General features: G+C 41.9%; 1 protein-coding gene across 7 annotated transcripts in view; it reads left to right on the top strand.

Annotated features, from left to right (window-relative positions):
* The first annotated feature begins 1,848 nt into the window (after positions 1-1,848).
* The window catches only part of LOC129709859 (phosphatase and actin regulator 4-like), a 110,187-nt gene continuing 93,564 nt past the window's right edge, over positions 1,849-18,471 (top strand). For 3 of the 7 annotated variants that reach the window (XM_055656485.1, XM_055656481.1, XM_055656480.1), the window contains exon 1: positions 8,051-8,085. In XM_055656485.1, coding sequence (XP_055512460.1) covers positions 8,066-8,085 — 20 coding nt within the window. In that variant the 5' untranslated portion in view covers positions 8,051-8,065. Of the gene's footprint in view, positions 1,870-1,893; positions 1,998-8,050; positions 8,086-18,471 lie in introns of those variants that run through there. The other 4 variants (XM_055656488.1, XM_055656483.1, XM_055656489.1 and 1 more) reach the window with 4 other exon arrangements.

Genomic DNA, 18,471 nt, shown 5'->3' with positions numbered 1-18,471 from the left:
GAGTTACTCCAGCATTTTGTGTCTATCTTTGGTTTAAACCAGCATCTGCAGTTTCTCCCTACATTTCTTCTTTGGCCCTGGGTTATCCTAACACTGTGAAATGACCACCTTCAGAACAAGATTATAACCATGCATGAATATCGTCTCTGGGAAAATTTATGGATGGACATAAATTCTAGCATTGCCAATAACGCACACATCCAATGAATGAAATATATGAACATATCTCCTTGCCAGATATAACCCACCTATGTTGGTATGTGTAAAATCTAATTACACAATAGCGATGAATGATATTTGTCTTGTGGATGCCAAATGCAGGGCCCAATCAGTCTCGTACTTTGGTGACGAGACTGAATCAACAATAATTTGGAGTTCTGTCACTATCTGTGTGCCAATGCAAATATTATCTGTACGTTCAAAGAAAGACGTCAAGTGCTGGAGTAGCAGCATCTCTGGAGAACATGGATAGGTGGTGTTTCAGGTTGGGACTATTCCTTTGACTAAGGAAATCGGAGAAAGGGTCGAGACCCGAAATATCACCCATCCATGTTCTCCAGAGATGCTGCCAGACACACTGAGTTACCCCAGTACTTTGTGGGCTTTTTGTTTAGTTAAACATCATGTCCAGTGTGGTTCTGGATGGTTGGCTGTTCAGAGAGCAACTCTTGATTCACTGTGAGGCAGTGTTTGAGGTCTCTCATGATGACTTTCCCTGTGGCAGACAGTGTGGTTACTGCAATCCAATTTGACTCCTTTCTTGAAGATGACCAGTGATTACTGTATCTGCGTGAACAACTTGGCATACTGTATGCTCTGCTTTCCAAATGTGAACGATGAGCTTGTTGGTTCTTGACTGAGCCTCCTCGCCGCTGAGATTTAGAAACTATACCATCTGCTCCCCAGGCTTTGACTTTCACACTGAGACACTATCATATTTTATAAGGGAAGAGATTACCTGATAGTTAGAAGAAGATCCAAGGATATTCCTGAGGTTTGCGGTTGAGTTGCTGCCTTACAGCGCCAGAGATTCGGTTTTGAACCCGACTACCGGTGCTGTCTGTACAGTTTCTCCCTGTGACCGCGTGGGTTTTCCCCGGATGCTCCAGTTTTCTCCAACACTCTAAAGATGTGTAGGTTAATTGGCTTCTGTAAATTGTCCATAGACTGTAGGATAGAACTAGTGTATAGGATCACTGGCCGACATGTACCCAGTGCCTGTTTCCATGCTGTGTCTCTAAACCAAACTAAACTAAACTAAACTAAACTACACCCTACAAATCAAGTAATATTTGTGGAAGGAAAGGATAGGTGACGTTTCAGACCGTGACCTTTCTTCAGACCAATCTTGGGAGTATCTTCACCAGAAACACTGCAATGGTTCGACGAGGTGACTCACCAACACCTTCACAAAGTTAATTACGAATGGTTCACAAAATACTGGCATTGCCAGTAAACACAAGATACTGTCAATGACTAACAAAAAAAACATTTAGTTGATGACATTTGAAAAATATGTTGGTTTGAAAACCCCTCTTGAAAGTACGAAGATGCAATATGAAAATCCACTGCAATTGCAAGTTTCACGTGTTTAACAGCGAGCCTCCCTTAACCACTTTGTTGTCAGAATAATTTCTGTGAAACAAAAGATTGACGGTCAGGCCCATTCACTCCTTGAGCGACTCTCGTGCGCCCAGGCACAACTTCCGCATGGGCGGAGGGATACAGAGGCGGAGAAGGGTGAGGCGCGGGGCATGCCGGGGGTTGTAGTGCAGCTGCCCCCCACGCTTTGCGCAGGTGCTGAGGTCGCGGACTACAGTCCCCGTGAGGCGGCCAGCGGGCGGGTGGGTTTCCGCTCTGCCGGTGGAGGTGAGGCGGCGGGCGGCGGGCGGGTGGCGGGCGCTGGGCTTCAGCAGCGCGAGCGAGCGGGCGAGCGGACGGACGGACGGCACTCGGCAGGCAGGGCGGGCACAACACGCCGCGACGCCCACAGACAGGTAGGTAGCCGGGGCTTGGGCTGCTGTGTGTGGGGCTGGGGAGGGAGAGGGAGGGAGGGTCGCTCTGGCCAGGGAGTGGGGGAGAGTTCACAGGGAGTGGAGACAACAAGGTGGGAATGGGGACTGTGGTGAAAGGGAGCGGGAACTGCGGACCGGGAAGGGTGAGGAGGGATAGGAGTGGGGGATCAGAGAGAAGAATGGGGAGAGGAGCGGGTTGGGGAGAGGGGAGGGTTGAGGGGAGAGGAAAGGAGGGTTATAGGAGAGGAGAGGAGGGGGGGGGAAGGAGCGGGTTGGGGAGAGGGGGGAGGAGAGGGAGAGAGGGGATAGGAGAGAGGGAGAGAGGAGGTAGGAGAGGAGAGGAGAGGAGGAGAGGGGAGAGGAGAGGAGAGTAGAGGGGATAGGAGTGGGTTAGGGAGAGGAGAGGGTTGGGGAGAGGAGAGGGTTGGGGAGAGGAGAGGAGAGGGTTGGGGAGAGGAGAGGGAGGGGAGAGGAGAGAGTTTGGGGAGAGGAGAGGGTTGTTGGGGGGAGAGGAGAGGAAGGTGAGTGGCGATCGAGAGGGGTTATTAAGGGATTGGACAAGGAGAGAGTTTGGAGGAGAGGAGAGGGTTAAGAATAAGGGGGGAGCCAGGACTGGGAGGAGAAAAACTTTTTCATCCAGAGGTTGTGGGGAGAGGATTTAGGGTTCGGGGAGAATTAGAGAGGGTTAGGGATAGTGGAGAGGAGAGGGTTGGGGAGAAGAGACGGGGGATTTGGGGGCGAGTACGGCATGGGGGGTTACATCAGAAATGCTGGAGGAAGGTCAGCGGGTGGCGATCGTGAGAGGAATTATTAAGGGGCCGAAACTTCTTTATTGGACAAGCTAGAGGCAGGAAAACATGTTCTCGATCGATGGGTGGGGAGTCCAGAACCAGAAGGGCCACAGTTTAAGAATAAGGGGGAAGCCATTTCGAACTGGGATGAGGAAAAACTTTTTCATCCAGAGAGTTGTGAATTTTGTTCAATTCTCTGCCACAGGATTTACTGGATGCATTCGAAAGAGAATTAGATAGAACTCTTAGGGATAGCGGAATCAAGGGATATGGGGAGAAGGCAGGAACGGGGCACTGATTGGGGATGATCAGCCATGATCACATTGAATGGTGGTGCTGGCTCGAAGGGCCGAATGGCCATGAGAATAGAGGAATGGAGGGAGAGTGGGGATCCGGGGAGAGGAGCAGGATCAGAGATAGTGGAGGGGAGTGGAGATCAGGGAATGGAGGGGGTGGCTCTCTGGGAGCTGTGGGGCGAGGATCAGGGAGGAGAGGGGTGGGGATCAGGGGAGAGGAGCAGGATCAGGGATAGTGGAAGGGAGTGGAGATCAGGGAATGGAGGGGGTGGCTATCTGGGAGAGGTGGGGTGAGGATCAGGGAGGAGAGGGGGGTGGGGGATCAGTGAGAGGAGTGAAACACATCAATATTTCAGATTAGAGCCAACAATATAGATGCAGTTGAGAGGTGCTTGGACAAAGTATGAAAGAAAGGGGAACAGAGGATGATGTTGACATATTAAAATGAGGAAAGATGGTAGTCGTCTTGAGTGGAGCATTACGGCCACTGATTGATTATCCCTTTTCCATGCACGTTTAACATTAATTCTCTGGGACTGTTGTGGCAATTATTATTGTCTTCATCAGTCTGAAGTAGGGCCCAAACCTAAAATGTCATCCCTCACAGATGCCTGGCCTGCTGAGTTCCTCCAGAACTCGTGTTTTTGCTCAAGATTCCAGAATTTGCAGTTTCTTGTGTCTCCATTGTGTTGCTTTTAAGAACAGTATTAAAACAAAAGCAACTTGTGGTGAAATGTCAGGCCAGCCGTTGCCGTCCGGATCACCAACCATCAGATTGCTTATTGTATGTTAACTAGTATTCAATTATCCTGTTTGATAATTGATATCTTGTTATAGGATTGTGGTGGTGGTGGTGGTGGTGTGAAGGGAGGAATTTGCTTCCAAATTGTTGCTCAACCTGGTTTTAAAATGTGATGTCTTGCAATGAAATGTAATGTTTTTAAGTGGGTCATGGAGAATTCTTATTTTGATCACTAAATTGCAACTATTCTACTCGGTCTGTTGGAAGGAAGTGCAGATAATAGTTTACACCAAAGATAGACACAAAATTCTGGAGTAACTCAGCGGGCCAGGCAGCTTCTCTGGATAGAAGGAATGGCTGCCTGTCCCGCTGAGTTATTCCAACATTTTATTCTATTCAGCGACTTGCTTTGGAGCTTGCACTGATAACGACTGGAACTGGCATGGGAGATGAGCAGCTTTTATTTACGGGGAGGATTCGTGTACGAGGTTGCTCAGGGCCAGCCTCGGGTGTTTTGGGCATTAGAGGAACTTCGGAGGGCCCAGAACCTTATCAGCTGGAGATGGAATATCTGGGTTTATCTGCAAAAGGAAAGATAACCAGATCTGAGCACAATTGCTTGATTTGCAACAAAGTTTAGTATTGAGGACTATCAGCAATTAAGATATCCAGCACCATTGAGTGGAGAAATTAGCTGGGGAAGGTAGAGAAGGTTTGATATGGAGTACGAGTTGTGAAGGCAAATGGTATATTGGAGAGTATTTTCTGGACCAGGCAGGTTGAGAACTGATGATACGTTGCATACTTTAGTTTTATGTTATTGTGGCTCCTGAAAGTACATAAATTTACATTTTTCCAATCTGAAGAACATCCTACAAAAATTCTGCCAGGTACCATCTAACAGATCAAACCTGATTGAGTTGCGGAAGGGAAAGCGTTAAATTCACTCAAATTCAGTGGAGCACATTTTTAGTAAAATCCAAGATTTTAATCTAGGTCATTTTTCTGTCTGCAAAGATTGAAAAGTATTAACAGCTTGCCCAGTTTACATCAGTAGATTGGTGGCTGAAAATTTACTGAAAGTGTACCACACTTCGTCTTGTCGGGCTTGACTAAGAATCCAATTACAAAATGTTCCTATTGTATCTATAATTTTTTAGGAACATTTCTCCTTGGATTGCACATAACTTGAGCGATAAAAATCCAGCCAGTGCCTCAAAGGAATTATCTGTTTATGAATCAAATTGCAATTAGCAGTAGCAGTATCTGATTCACAACAAGACAAAACGCGAAATCATTCAAAATATTGGCAAAGTTAAGCAGGAGTGAGTTGAGATATCGTTTATGCACAGAATTGTTCTAATCTGAGATGCACCGCATGTGATGGTAGATTTAGTATCATCTTGTAAAAGGTTATTGGGTGCTTATAAAGGAAATTGATGGTTATGGGGAAAGAGCTGCATAATGTGACTAATTTTATTGTCAATTAAAAGAGATAAGATGATAATGATGGGTCAAAAAGAGCTGGCATGCAGTAAGAAAGTTAATTTTTGCGACAGCATTCTCGAGTTCCATACTTTGCTAAGATCAGAACGGGTTTCACATCTGATCTGGCTACAGTAACGTAGGAAATCAATTGTCCTTGTTTGCAGAGGCATGTTGGTGGGATCAATGGGCCCTTGAAGATGAGCCAATCTTGTGTCGTGTTTCCTGATGACATCAAGGCACTAATTGTTTGCTATTCAAGTGTCAGCGTAAAACTTTGAATAATCAGCGTTAATTGTCTAGATAGTAAACCAAACTGTGCTGCATTTAACACGTGCTGGACGAACTCAGCGAGTCGGGCAACATCTGTGGAGGTAATGGACAGGTGATGATTTGGAGCTGGATCCTTCAGTCTTCCATAGCCAAAACGTCACCTGCACATCGCCTCCACATATGCTGCCTGACCTGCTGAGTTCCTCCATGGTCCTACTGTATTTGGCTCAAGATTCCAGCATCTGGATTTTCTTCTGTCTCCATTGTGCTGCATTTAAGACCAGCATTAAGTAATAAAAAACATACTCGAGGTCAAGTGCCAGGTCACCTTCAACCTGCAGATTGCTTATTGTATATTAAGCAGCGTGCTCCCGTTCTCATTGTCACTGTCACAGCTGTGCACATTGGACCCAGATACACAATGACAAACCCTTTCAATAGCCTGCAGCTTCAAACCCAATGAAATATTTAGAAGACAATCAATAACTTTCAGAGAGTTGTGTCTTAGATTGAAAATCAAAAGATAACATTCTCGTTTCACTATTAAGCTTTTTATGTATTTTTGTTTTACCATTTGATATACTGAGCTGATTGGAGTGTTACTGATATGAATCCCAGTGCCTTAAGAACGTATTTTGTTGGTGATTGATGGACGGTCAGAATTTAACTAGGTTGTGTAACAGAGCGATGTGCTGCACTGAGAGCGTGAACCATGCAGATTGGTGGAGGAGATGAAGGGTCTTCAACATGCAACCAAGAACAGCATCTGTCCTCCCAGCTGGATGTAGACTACCTAATTCTACTGCTTAGAAATAAGTAGGGGAGATATTATCGGTGTTCTAAAAATATTTTTTTCCTTTCACCAGCTTTACGAGAACAAATTATGTCACCAGTTTTACATTTGCTGTGTGTGCACAAATTGGCTTTGCTTGAATTGGTTGACGAGAGTTAAACTTTACAGTAACCCTTAGAGTACTTTGGAGCATGTATAGGAAGGACCCGCAGATGCTGGTTTAAACTGAAGATAGACACAAAGCTGGAGAAACAGCAGTCAGACAACATCTCTGAAGAAAGGGAACGGGTGACGTTTCAGCTCAAGACCCTTCTTCAGACCCGAAACGTCACCCATTCCTTTTCTTAAGAAATGCTATCTGATCCGCTGAGTATTTTGGAGCATCCTGAAGTTGTGAAAGGTGCAACTTAATCAAAAGTTAATTCATTTTACACAAAAATCTCTGATCTTGACTGCGCTGCTTGCTTGGGGGCAGATTTGTCCACAGCTTTTGAAAGGGAGTTGAATCTAAAAGCAATGTTTGGAACAGAGCAATGTATTGCAAATGAAAGTAGTCATGTTGCTGGGAGTCTTCTCTGGTAATGCTCTGCCAGGCCTGTATTGCAGCCATATTTAGCTTGTGCCTGTTTTGGGGCCTAGTCCCCTTCAGTTTTCTCTTCAGCATATAAAAGGCATGCTCAATTGGGTTCAGATCGGGTGATTGATTTGGCCACTCAAGAATTGACCATTTATTAGCTTTGAAAAACTTATTTGTTGCTTTAGCAGTATGTTTGGGATCATTGCCTTGCTGTAGAATGAGCTGCCTGCCAATGAGTTTTGAAGCATTTGTTTGAACTTGAGCAAATAGGATGTGTCTATACACTTCAGAATTCATTATGCTACTACCATCAGCAGTTGTAACTTCAATGAAAATAGGTGAGCCAGTACCTTCAGCAGCCATACATGCCCAGGCCATAACACCCCCACCACCATGTTTCACAGATGAGGTGGTATGCTTTGGATCTTGGGCAGTTCCTTCTCTCCTCCATACTTTGCTCTTGCCTTCACTCTGATATAAGTTAATCTTCGTCTCATCTGTCCACAAGACCTTTTTCCAGAACTGTGGTTGCTCTTTTAAGTACTTCTTGGCAAACTGTAACCTGGCCATACTATTTTTGCAGCTAACCATTGGTTTGTATCTTCAGCTTTTTGTGTCTAACTTTGAATGGGCTTGGATTTGGGTCGTAAGGATGTGGTGTGTAGAGCTCACAGGCTGCTATTCTGCAGAGATCCAGTTTATCGCCTGCTTTATGTTGATGACCACTTTTTGGGAGCAGCTGATCTAATTACACTTGTCACCTTAGGATGTGATAATTGCTGAGGCAGCTGGTGAAAATTGAAAGCTCTTTTCACTTTTAAAATTGTAGCATTTTGGATCTGTCCTACTTTCTGCCATCATGTGCTACCTTCTATAGTGTTCCGGTATGCACAGGTTATCCTTTGTGTACTATCACACTATTGCATGGTCCCATGTACACTTTCCCAGGTATCTGTAAAGTCGTTACATTATGTTGGCACTAAGGCTAATACTGCTGTTTTCAATAAGTAAAATCACATATCTGACTTTACATTTGTGACCTTTCAGGTCGAGACTCTAAACCCAAAACGTCACCTATTCCTTTTCTCCAGAGATGCTGCTTGACCTGCTGAGGTACTCCAGCTTTTTGTGTCTATCTTTGGTTTTAACCAGCATCTGCAGTTCCTTCCTACACATACATTTGTGAACAATTTTAAAAGCAGAGTTCAGATCTGGCTCAGCTATGATACTGCACACAGTCATAGACCTTATGCAGCATAGAAATAGGCTATTCAGCCCATCTTGTCTATACCGACCAAGTTAGCATATTGGACGTCTCATTTGCCCGCATTTGGCATATAGTCATCGAAACCCTTTCTATCCATATATATGGCCAAATAACTTTAAAATAATAATTATATCCGCTTTTGAATTATATAGCCGTTTTAAATTGTATATTCAGAAAGCTTGTTCTTAAATGTTCATTGAAAGGGATAAAGCTGTGCTGAGAAGAGTATTCTTGTATGCTCAATGATTGTAGGGGCTGGCCATATGGGTGTGTGCTTGGGGTCTTGTGACTTCCAAGGTTTTTGTGTGGAAGACGAAAGAAGGCCAAGCAGTTTGGTCTTGTGTGTGAGCTCTTTCCATTAGTAGTATAGAGCTGTGAAAATGTTTTCTGGGTCAAGAAGTTTCAGGTGTGAACTTGGCAAGTGAAAAGCTCTGTCCTCCATCTCGCTGTGATGTTTATAGTTCTCGGATTAATCACAAAGCAAACAGAATTTCACTGCAACGTGCCCTTCACCTGAAAATGGTCCACCCTTGAGTAAGAGGTAATATCTTTGTAACATCATAAGAGGTAACATCTTTGAGTGATACTAGGAAAAAATGATTTGTTTTTTTTAACCTTGGAGAGATCTTTTGCCGTGGCTTCTTGGAACCCGTGGTTCCCACATTTGAGTAGCCTGAAAGCATCTTGTTTGTTAATTAACATGAAGCTGATTCAAGCTGGTAAGGGATCGTGATTTAAAAGGATGAGGAGTCTGGGTAACTTTGAGAAAGTAGCAATTCTATAATCTGTTTCCTTTGAGTAAGCAGGATACAATCGAAACTTTTAAGAGAGTATTAAAACTTTTTAATAAATGTTTAGAGGGGTTTTGATCAGTATAGTGAAGCAGGATATAGCCAAAAGACAAGTGATAGGATAACTAGCCAACGGTCCAGAGTAAAATTGAAACTAAGAAATGTTTTCTTGCATAGTAATGATCTCCAGTGCACAACCGAGAGACGAAGATGCAATTGGAATGTTTTGTATGGAACAAGATGAATGCAAAAGCAATACATTTGTTCGGCTCTGGAGAATGAGTGTCAGAGTTGGACTAAATCGGTAGAGCTATGAGTGCCTCCCATGCTGTAAAATTCAATGTTTCAGCTACCTTGTACCATGATAAGGAGGTAGTAGGAGTCTAATCCTGTTCTTGGCTGCATTGTGTACTTTTTCTGCAGGAATTGATGGATAAAGACAACCCTCTCTGATTCCCTGCACCTAAGTGTGAACCCTCTCGCCCACTTTACTGGCCGACTCCTTGCATACCTGAGGAATGCAAGTCGACATGACTAGCTTCCACACTGGAGATTCCTAGTTGAACTGTTGTTTTAATTTGGTCACATCCTTGCTTCTGAAAAACTTGAGCTGCACTAATTGTAAGGGTTTTTAAACTGATGGACACATTTATCCAAAGCTAAGTACTGTTACACACAGTCTATACTTCCACATTTATGGTGTTCCATCAACTACTTCCACTTCATCAACTACTTCCACTTCATTTGCGGTTGGATTGACCTACAGTTATGACTAATGGCTCTCAGCAACACTTTCGATTAAAACAAGTTGACCAAATCGTCCTTCCTTTTCTCCATGGCTGAAATGACAGATGGAAACGAATGGGTTGTAGGAGCCGTGAGTGCTTTTGTCGTAATATTTGGAGCCACATAACCTTTAACTAACATATTAATTTATATGGGTCCGACACCGTTACTGTGCAATGTGATAGTCAGCTGGACATTACCGCATCGCCTGTCCTTTTGGAAAAGTTCTTTCAGGTCAACAACTTTGACCAAAAATCCATATGGCAGTGGTCAGCACAGAATATCCTGCAGGTCAAGATCTCGATGGATCCTGTGGCACGGTTCCTTGAGCAGACTGTCCAGTTTGTCTGACTTAATGCCTCATCACCAGGTGTGACTAGGTGCTGAGAGCTCTCTTATACCTACATTAAGGAGGCAATTAAACACACCTGAGCAATTACAAACACCTGTGGAGCCATGTGTCCTAAACATTATGGTGCCCTGAAATGGGGGGTGCTATGTATAAACACAGCTGTAATTTCTACATGGTGAAACCAAATTGTATAAAAATGGCCTTCATTAAAATCTGACAATGTGCATTTTAACCACATGTGATTTTTTTTCGATTACAAATCTCCAGTTGTGGAGTACAGAGGCAAATAAATAAATGACGGGTCTTTGTCCCAAACATTATGGAGGGCACTGTACATTTACAGATTTATTTAGAAAATTATAGACAACTCTATGATGTTAAACAAGGTACCATTAACCACAAAAGTGAAATGTCACATTAATCGGATGGACTTTAAATTGTAAGATTGCCATTTTAGCATTTCCTCAACATGTTCATGCTGTAATGTATATTATACGTCTCGGGGTTTCTATCTCTTTGTTTGAGTGCTAATGCAAGTCCAGTGAGGTCCAATTCTTTGGAGGTTTAAACCGTTCCTTCACAAATGCTATGCAACCAATATGTGTTTTTTGAATGGCTTGATATTGTTGGCATCTTTCATATTTTCCCTGGGCTCTTTTTCTGATTCTTACTGGAAAGTATTGCTGAATTGTGTGTTTTAACATTTCAAATTTTCTGCATGAGATCATAGATTTCTTATACGAATGTGATATTGATTTGCTTACAAACAGATCAATTCTATTTTCTCTCTAATATAAAACTGGCACTTTAAATTAATCAAATAAGAAAGATGGGTTTCAATTGTAAAAAGATTTACAGAGTTGCCTAATTTTTGAGAAAACAGGCTCCGAGGGCATTTTGCTTATTCCTATTTAAGTTTTCAAATGAATGACACTGGCAAATCTGGTTTTTAGTGTCCATCCTGCATTAACTTGTGGAGAAAATTGTGGACCGTTTAGTGAACTTTTGTCTTTTCCAGTGGTGCGTCATGAAGGTGATGTGTTTGGAAATCTTGGACATTGACCCAGTGATAATGCAGGGTAAACAAATGATAAAGTCAGGATGGAATATGACGGATGCAGATTGTAGAGTGATGATGATGTTCTAAGTTTTTGTGTTTCTTTACCTTGGATTAGTTTTTTTTAAACAAGGTAATGCTGAATGTTATTAATATTAGATGACAAGATGCCAAATTTCCATTTGTCATTCACTTGCAGTTCCATATTCCCTATGCACACTTCACCCACATGGGAAACCATAATTTAACTTTGTGGGAACTTGATTTCACTTTAGTAGTATGTGAAATGTGAAGATTGTGTGAATAAGAAGATGAATACATAATATATAACTTCAAATGTTGCCCAGGTTTATGGTATGAATTATGTTTATGATGGCCCTGGAGCTAAATGTATACGGGAGATTATAGTCCAATTATCATTTTGATTGTAACAAAAGCAGATCATGGTAAACTATTGGTTTTGCTAGTAACTTGTTGAAACCAGAGGACTGTAAAACAAATTGTCTGATGATTATTTTGCTTTGATCTAATTGCTGTTTGTGGGACTTGCTATGTGCAAATTGACTTGTCTCTAGTAATGCTGCTGGACATCAAGCCTGCTTTATTGTTTTTTTGTCGCTTTGGGAACTTGACAATTATGTCAGTCATTGCAAAGACTAGACAAAGGAGAGGTCTGGAAAATGGAAAAAAGTTACAGTGGCACAATAATAGATGTATGATAGGGTTTCCAAAAGAAAAATAGAGGATACTACTAACAAGCCGTCAAGTGTTTGATGTTGAAAAGGGCCCAGGGCGGAAAGCTGTTCTATTCACAACCACAAACATTCCTCACGTTGACAAGAATGGAAAATAATCCATATCTTTGCTCAATTTTTTTTGTATGGTAAGTTATGGCTTGTCTCTGTATCCTTGAACTAGGAATTAGCAATTTTGTTTTCCTGCTAAGTTTTGCCCTTGATATTATGATGTGTGTTATACAACATAAAGTTTGTACACATGTGCATGGTAAAATAATTTAGGACAAATTCTGCCAGTGTCGCAAAATCTGCAGCTAGCATTCTTGTATTTTGTTTTACATGCATTTGTTCTGAATGCATTATGTGCAACAGTACTAATGCATTGATCATTTAATGGGACCTGCTTATGTTATTCCAACATTGTTTCCTCTAATTATAACTATCTCTGGTTGAGGAAGAAAATTGGCCAAGAAGTACCCAAGTAGCAAGTCCAAAATACTTTGGAACTTGAAAACTGGTTTACTTTTTCCTGAATTTGGCCCTTCGAGCCATCACCGCCATTCAATATGATCATGTCTGATCATCCAAAATCAGTGCCCTGTTCCTGCTTTCTCCCCATATCCCTTGATTCCGTTAGCCCTAAGAGCTATATCTAACTCTCTCTTGAAAACATCCAGTAAATTGGCCACCACTGCTTTCATTGGATAAGTGAATAAACTCTCATATTTTTTAATCTCCCTGGTGACCCTGAGGTTTTTCATAATATTTTAAAATAAAAATGTATAAAATGTACGATAATAGAAGATGTTGGCATGGGCAGACAGATATGTTTGCTGCTGTGGGAACTTAAAGGTTTCTTGAATGTTCAGCAGGATTGTGTGCAATTTGCTTGAGCCTGGGAATGAACTTGAGGGGCTCTATAACCAAAGTGAGCAACTTTTAGTAGGTGCTGCGTGTTTGGTGAACGTCTCTTGTTAAAACAGGAAGTTTCCTTCACTCTGCTCCCTGCTATTTAAAGGAAAAAGTTTGTTGCATGCAGATAGTGTACAAGAGGTCAGTCTCATTTGTGGGAAAGTGAACAAGAAAGATCAGATGGGTGCTCTCATTTTCATCAATGTCCAGATGTGGTACATGAAGAAATTCATATCGAAAATGACCAAATGTGGGATTAAACTTTTGTTAAATTGCTCTGTTCTTTTTCGGAATATGCAATGTTAATTTTCTCTGGGTACACTGATTGCCTCCCACACTCCAAAGAAGTGCAGGCTTGTAGGCTAATTGGCTTTGGTAAGTTGTAAAATTGTCGCTAATGTATCTAGTAGCTTAATATACGTGGTGGTCGCTGGTCCGCAGGAACTCTGTTTGGCCTGTTTCCGCGCTGTATCTCTCTGAAGCCTCTACTCTAAAGTCTAATTGATCATTGGGAGTGAACGTTTTGACGTCAGACTTCTCTGACTCTCAAACATCAGAGGCAAGAGAGGCATTTACCTTCTACGTCCAGTGGTGAAAGAGTGTGTATTGTTATGAGGTTCTTTAATAAAATATAATTCAAATGGCTAAATACTGTAGAAGTGAGATTGGGTTCAAATGAGACATTAGTAAACAATATTATGATTGTGAAATTTCTTTTGAATGAAAGGAATGCATGTGTCTGTCAATGTTTCCAGCAGTCGGTTGTAAAATCATTCCATACCATCTAGTCCATACCAGTCTGAAGAAGGGTCTTAACTCGAGACGTCACCCATTCCTTCTATCTAGAGATGCTGCCTGTCCCGCTGAGTTACTCCAGCATTCTTTGGTGTAAACCAGCATCTGCATTTACTTCTTACCCATATCATGTATATATGATTTTTCTCTTGTCCTTTGGTCCAATACTTGGGCAGCCACATTTGCTTGTACCATCTTCATTTGTGGTTTTATCCATTCACAGTGTGTCCAGCAGGAAAGTTACAGATGAAGTGCAGAATTCATAACTCTCCTGGTTAAATGGGCTGGCCATACCTTAGAATGGAATAGAATGCCTTAGAATAGAATGCCTTTTATTGTCATTCAAACTACTTGGTTTGAACGAAATTGCATTTTCTACAGTTTTACATTACAGGAGCCGCCAGCTCCTCGATGTTAGGCCCAACGACATCGGAGACCCGACAGGGAAAAAGTTGGGTCCCCGTACAGGGAAGAGATTAACGGTTTTTCCCACAGCCCCCACCCCCCACATATACTCAGCTAAAGAAATAATAAAAACTAGACTCAAGACATACATTTAACAAGACAAAAACATTTTTATAAGACAGACGGACTGTAGTCGAGCTGCTGCCAATAGGCGCCGTCACACTATAACCTTGTGAACAGGTTCACACATAGCTATATCGCTATAATCCATGATGCTCCGGTGCACAAATTGCTTATTTTGTCCTCTACTATTACTGCACAATAGAGCAGACAGTCGTTTAGGTTCAGAATTCCAAAGTTTTTTATTCGTGTAAGGAAAAATGGAATATAGAGCACAGGAGGCCATTCATTCTGTTGTGCTGATTGTTCACTTGATAGATTATAGCAGTCCATTTGCAACTTTGTTTTATTTCCCCATTAAAATTAAACTTCTAGTGCTTGATCCAATGGAAAAAGTAAATCTTTTGGTTTTGTTTTGTTTCAGGGATTTAACATTTTGTCCAGAATTCCTTCCTCTCATAGAGAGTTTTCTAAAACGTTGGAGCCCATAAATACACTAAAAATCATCACCAATGATTCAAGAAGAGGCCATTGTCTGATTCCTTTTGACTTCATGTGCATTATATATTGTCTGTTCTATCCAACCATGTCTTAACACCATCACTACCTTTTGCCAACCATCCAGGATTGCATCAGTCTTATATAACTAGCTCATTTCCTCGACAGTGCTGTAAGTGACTCCTGAGGGCAAATAGTAGATGAACACTTTGAACTACACTCAATGTCTGTTTGAAGAATCATCCAATTTGGAGTGAAAGATTATTTTCTTTTTGAAAATTAAACCAAATGGTAGAAATTATTATAGATAGCTTCTGTTTATAATTCTGCTGATGGTGTTTAGTTTGCGATGTCGCAGCATCTATTTAGCTTTAGGATTGTTTCTATGTGGCTGTGAGAAGACAGAGCACTACATTGTATGTATAGGAAGGAACTGCAGATGTTGGTTTACACCCTATAGACGCAAAATGTTGGAGTAACTCAGCGGGACAGGCCGCATCTCTGGAGAGAAGGAACGAGTGATGTTTCGGGTCGAGACACTTTTTAAATCTGAAGAAGGGTCTTGACCAGAAATGTCACATTTTTACAATAAGGGGTAGGTCATTTAGAACAGAGACGAGGAAAACCCTTTTCACCCAGAGAGTTGTGAATCTGTGGAATTCTCTGTCTCAGAAGGAAGTGGAGGCCAATTCTCTGGATGCTTTCAAGAGAGAGGTAGATAGAGCTCTTAAAGATAGCAGAGTCAAAGGATATGGGGAGTAGGCAGGAACGGGGTACTGATTGTGGATGATCAGCCATGATCACAGTGAATGGCGGTGCTGGCTCGAAGGGCCGAATGACCTACTCCTGCACCTATTGTCTATTGTCATCCATTCCTTCTCCAGAGATGTTGCCTGTCCTGCTGAGTTACTCCAGCATTTTGTGTCTATCTTCCGAGCACGACATAGATGAATGCTATCAGTGATTCTTGGAAAATGAGCAGGTTTCCAGTGTTATTTCTGAGTGTGAATTTGTAGGTGGCTGTGAAGAGGCAGGGATCAAAGAGTGCTTCTATATTTGTACTCTGGCACTGTTCAGTATGGAAGCTCTTGATTAATATACCAGGTAATAACCCTCCCCTTTGAGACATAAATAAAAATCCCTTTGAAGCAATGGCCTAGTTTTGAATCAATTATGCTTCCCCCCCTTTGTCTGCCAGTTTTTCATTTGCTTCCCTTCGATAAGCACATCTTTCTTTACTAAGTGTTTAAGAAGGAACTGCAGATGCTGGAAAATCGAAGGTACACAGAAAAGCTGGAGAAACTCAGCGGGTGCAGCAGCATCTATGGAGCGAAGGAAATAGGCAACGTTTCGGGCCGAAACTCTTCTTCAGACTGAAGAACCCGTCTGAAGAAGGGTTTCGGCCTGAAACGTTGCCTATTTCCTCCAGTTTCTCCAGCTTTTTTGTGTACCTTCTTTCTTTACTAAGTTCTGATTCACAAATTATCCGCCTGTACCCTACAAAGATTACAGTAAATAACCAAGCTCAATGTTATTTGCCCATTTCTGAAACCTTAAAGCTTCTACAATGCACTGAATGCCATCAAAAAGCACAGGTAGTATTGCTATATGCGTGCTTCCATTGAACTAATTGAATATAACATGATTGATGACTTGGGAAACATTATTTGTCGTGCGTGGGCTGAATTGGTTATAACTCAATTTTGATCGGAAGCTGGAGAACTATCTCAAAACTACTTTGGAAATTGGCAAATGGGGGGAAAAAAAAGCTGTCTTGGGCGAAAAACAGTTTGGGTAAAAAATTATGGTTTCCATGCAACCTTTCTGCAATAATTGGATACTATTGTCTCTTGAACACATGGTTGCTAGTTTGAACAATCACTTCTATTGACACTTGTGCAGTGATACTCTATTAAAGAGTGTTACATACAAAGTTTAGTATTTTTAGCATGCAATAACAAAATAACATTTATAGCTGTAGGATTGAGGGCTGTCCTGATGAAGGTGTGTGGGATTACTAAATTATTTAATAAGGTAGAAAACTTCCACTTCAGAGCGAATAAAGATAGGGGATAATAAATGTAAGATAAATACCACACAAATGGTGGCAGGTGTAAGGAACGAGCTGCCAGAGGACATAGTTGAGGCAGGGACAATTGCAACGTTCAGAAATAATTAGACGTACATGGATAGGACAAGTTTGGAGGGATATGGGCCAAACAGGCAGATAGGACCAGTGTAGCTGGGACATGTTGATCGCTGTGGGCAAGTTTGGCTGAAAGGCTTGTTTCCATGCTGTAAGACTGACTGTTATCTACAATAGATTCACCAGACAATCCAGGAAAAACTTTGATTCTAATATTGGTTAGAATGTGGAGCTTTCTGGCTGCAACCGTGTTTGAGATGATTAATGTCGATGTATTTATGGAAATTGCTTGGAGATGGCACAACAGAATATGCTGTCAAAGACGAAGGAAGTCGGGTTGAAAAAGGCTTGTGTGTATCATAGCACCGTGGGCTGACTGGCTGGGCTGAATCTGTTGTCTATCTGCTAATTTAAATATCGCATTGATGTAAAATCTGGTAGCTAGTGTTCAAATCTACAGCAATTAAGCTGAATATAACCTGGAGCTGAAAGGATGGGGAGTGAATCAACACAAAATATCCAGATTATGTACTAAGAACCACTCCCAATGATACTGGTTCTGATATGAAGGCTCTACATATTTTTTAAAAGTGCACCGTTTAAGGTGCTTGGGAAATTCATCATGCAGCCAGTTGGTGCCCGTTATGATTTGCAATTGAGTAGTCAAGGTGTTCCTTGCACTGACCTGGAGTGAGTCATTTGGGAAAACCCTGACCTACTGAAGTTGATTGGCATGTCGCAGTTACACTTGATCTTGTCCATGCAGAGCTACTGTATGTCAGTTGACTTCAGTGTAGTAGTAACTGTACAGGGTAGAAGTTAAACCGAGCTTCACAAAAATCTTAAGTTTCAGCAGAATGGAAGACTTGCTTGCTTTCCATGCAGTCAACCAATTCGCTCAAATGATATACATAATTTTTTTTTTCTAGGTTAAGGAAAGAGTTCTAACTTCTTCATTGTTCTGGTGATAATTGAGTATAGGCAATTTCCGGGTAACAAATGGGATCTGTTTCTGCAGGTGTCCATGGGATTCTCCCCCCCCCCCCCCCCCCCCCCCCCGCGCAAGTCAGAAAATACTGAGGGGCAAAATTTTCATTCAGGAGTATATAGAATGAGCTGCCTGACGAGGTAGTTGAGGCAGGTACTATAACAGTATTTAAAAGACACCTGGACAGGAACATGTATAGGAATGGTTTAAAAGGATGTGGGCCATCTGGCCAATTGAACCACTTGGGTAGAGGCATCTTGGTCGGTATGGACTAGTCAGGCCGTAGGGTCTGTTTCCTTGCTGTATCTCTCTTTACATGCCCATTTAGGGGCAGAACTAATCATTTCACAAATGCAAATCAATTTCTACCATTGCATTTTCAGTAATGGAAAGCTCTTCCAAGCAAAACTGACGATGTATGAATGGAATAAAGACCCATTTGGTGCATTAATGTCTATTTTGGGAAGGAAGCTCTGCCTCTATGCTCAGTCTCACACCTGTGACTCCACTACCAATGTATATAATTCTTAATTTAGCCTCTTGAATGGCTGAGCAAGAAACTCAGTTGCATCATCACATTCTCTGGGGAACTCCCGGTTACGTAAAATATGATATTTAGATAGAATATTTGGCTTTCTGGTTTGT

This window comes from Leucoraja erinacea, chromosome 26 (genome assembly GCF_028641065.1).
Source record: "Leucoraja erinacea ecotype New England chromosome 26, Leri_hhj_1, whole genome shotgun sequence".
Taxonomy (NCBI): Eukaryota; Metazoa; Chordata; class Chondrichthyes; order Rajiformes; family Rajidae; genus Leucoraja; species Leucoraja erinaceus.
The sequence above is the reverse complement of the archived record's forward strand: the minus strand, read 5'-3'. Positions and strand labels throughout refer to the sequence as shown.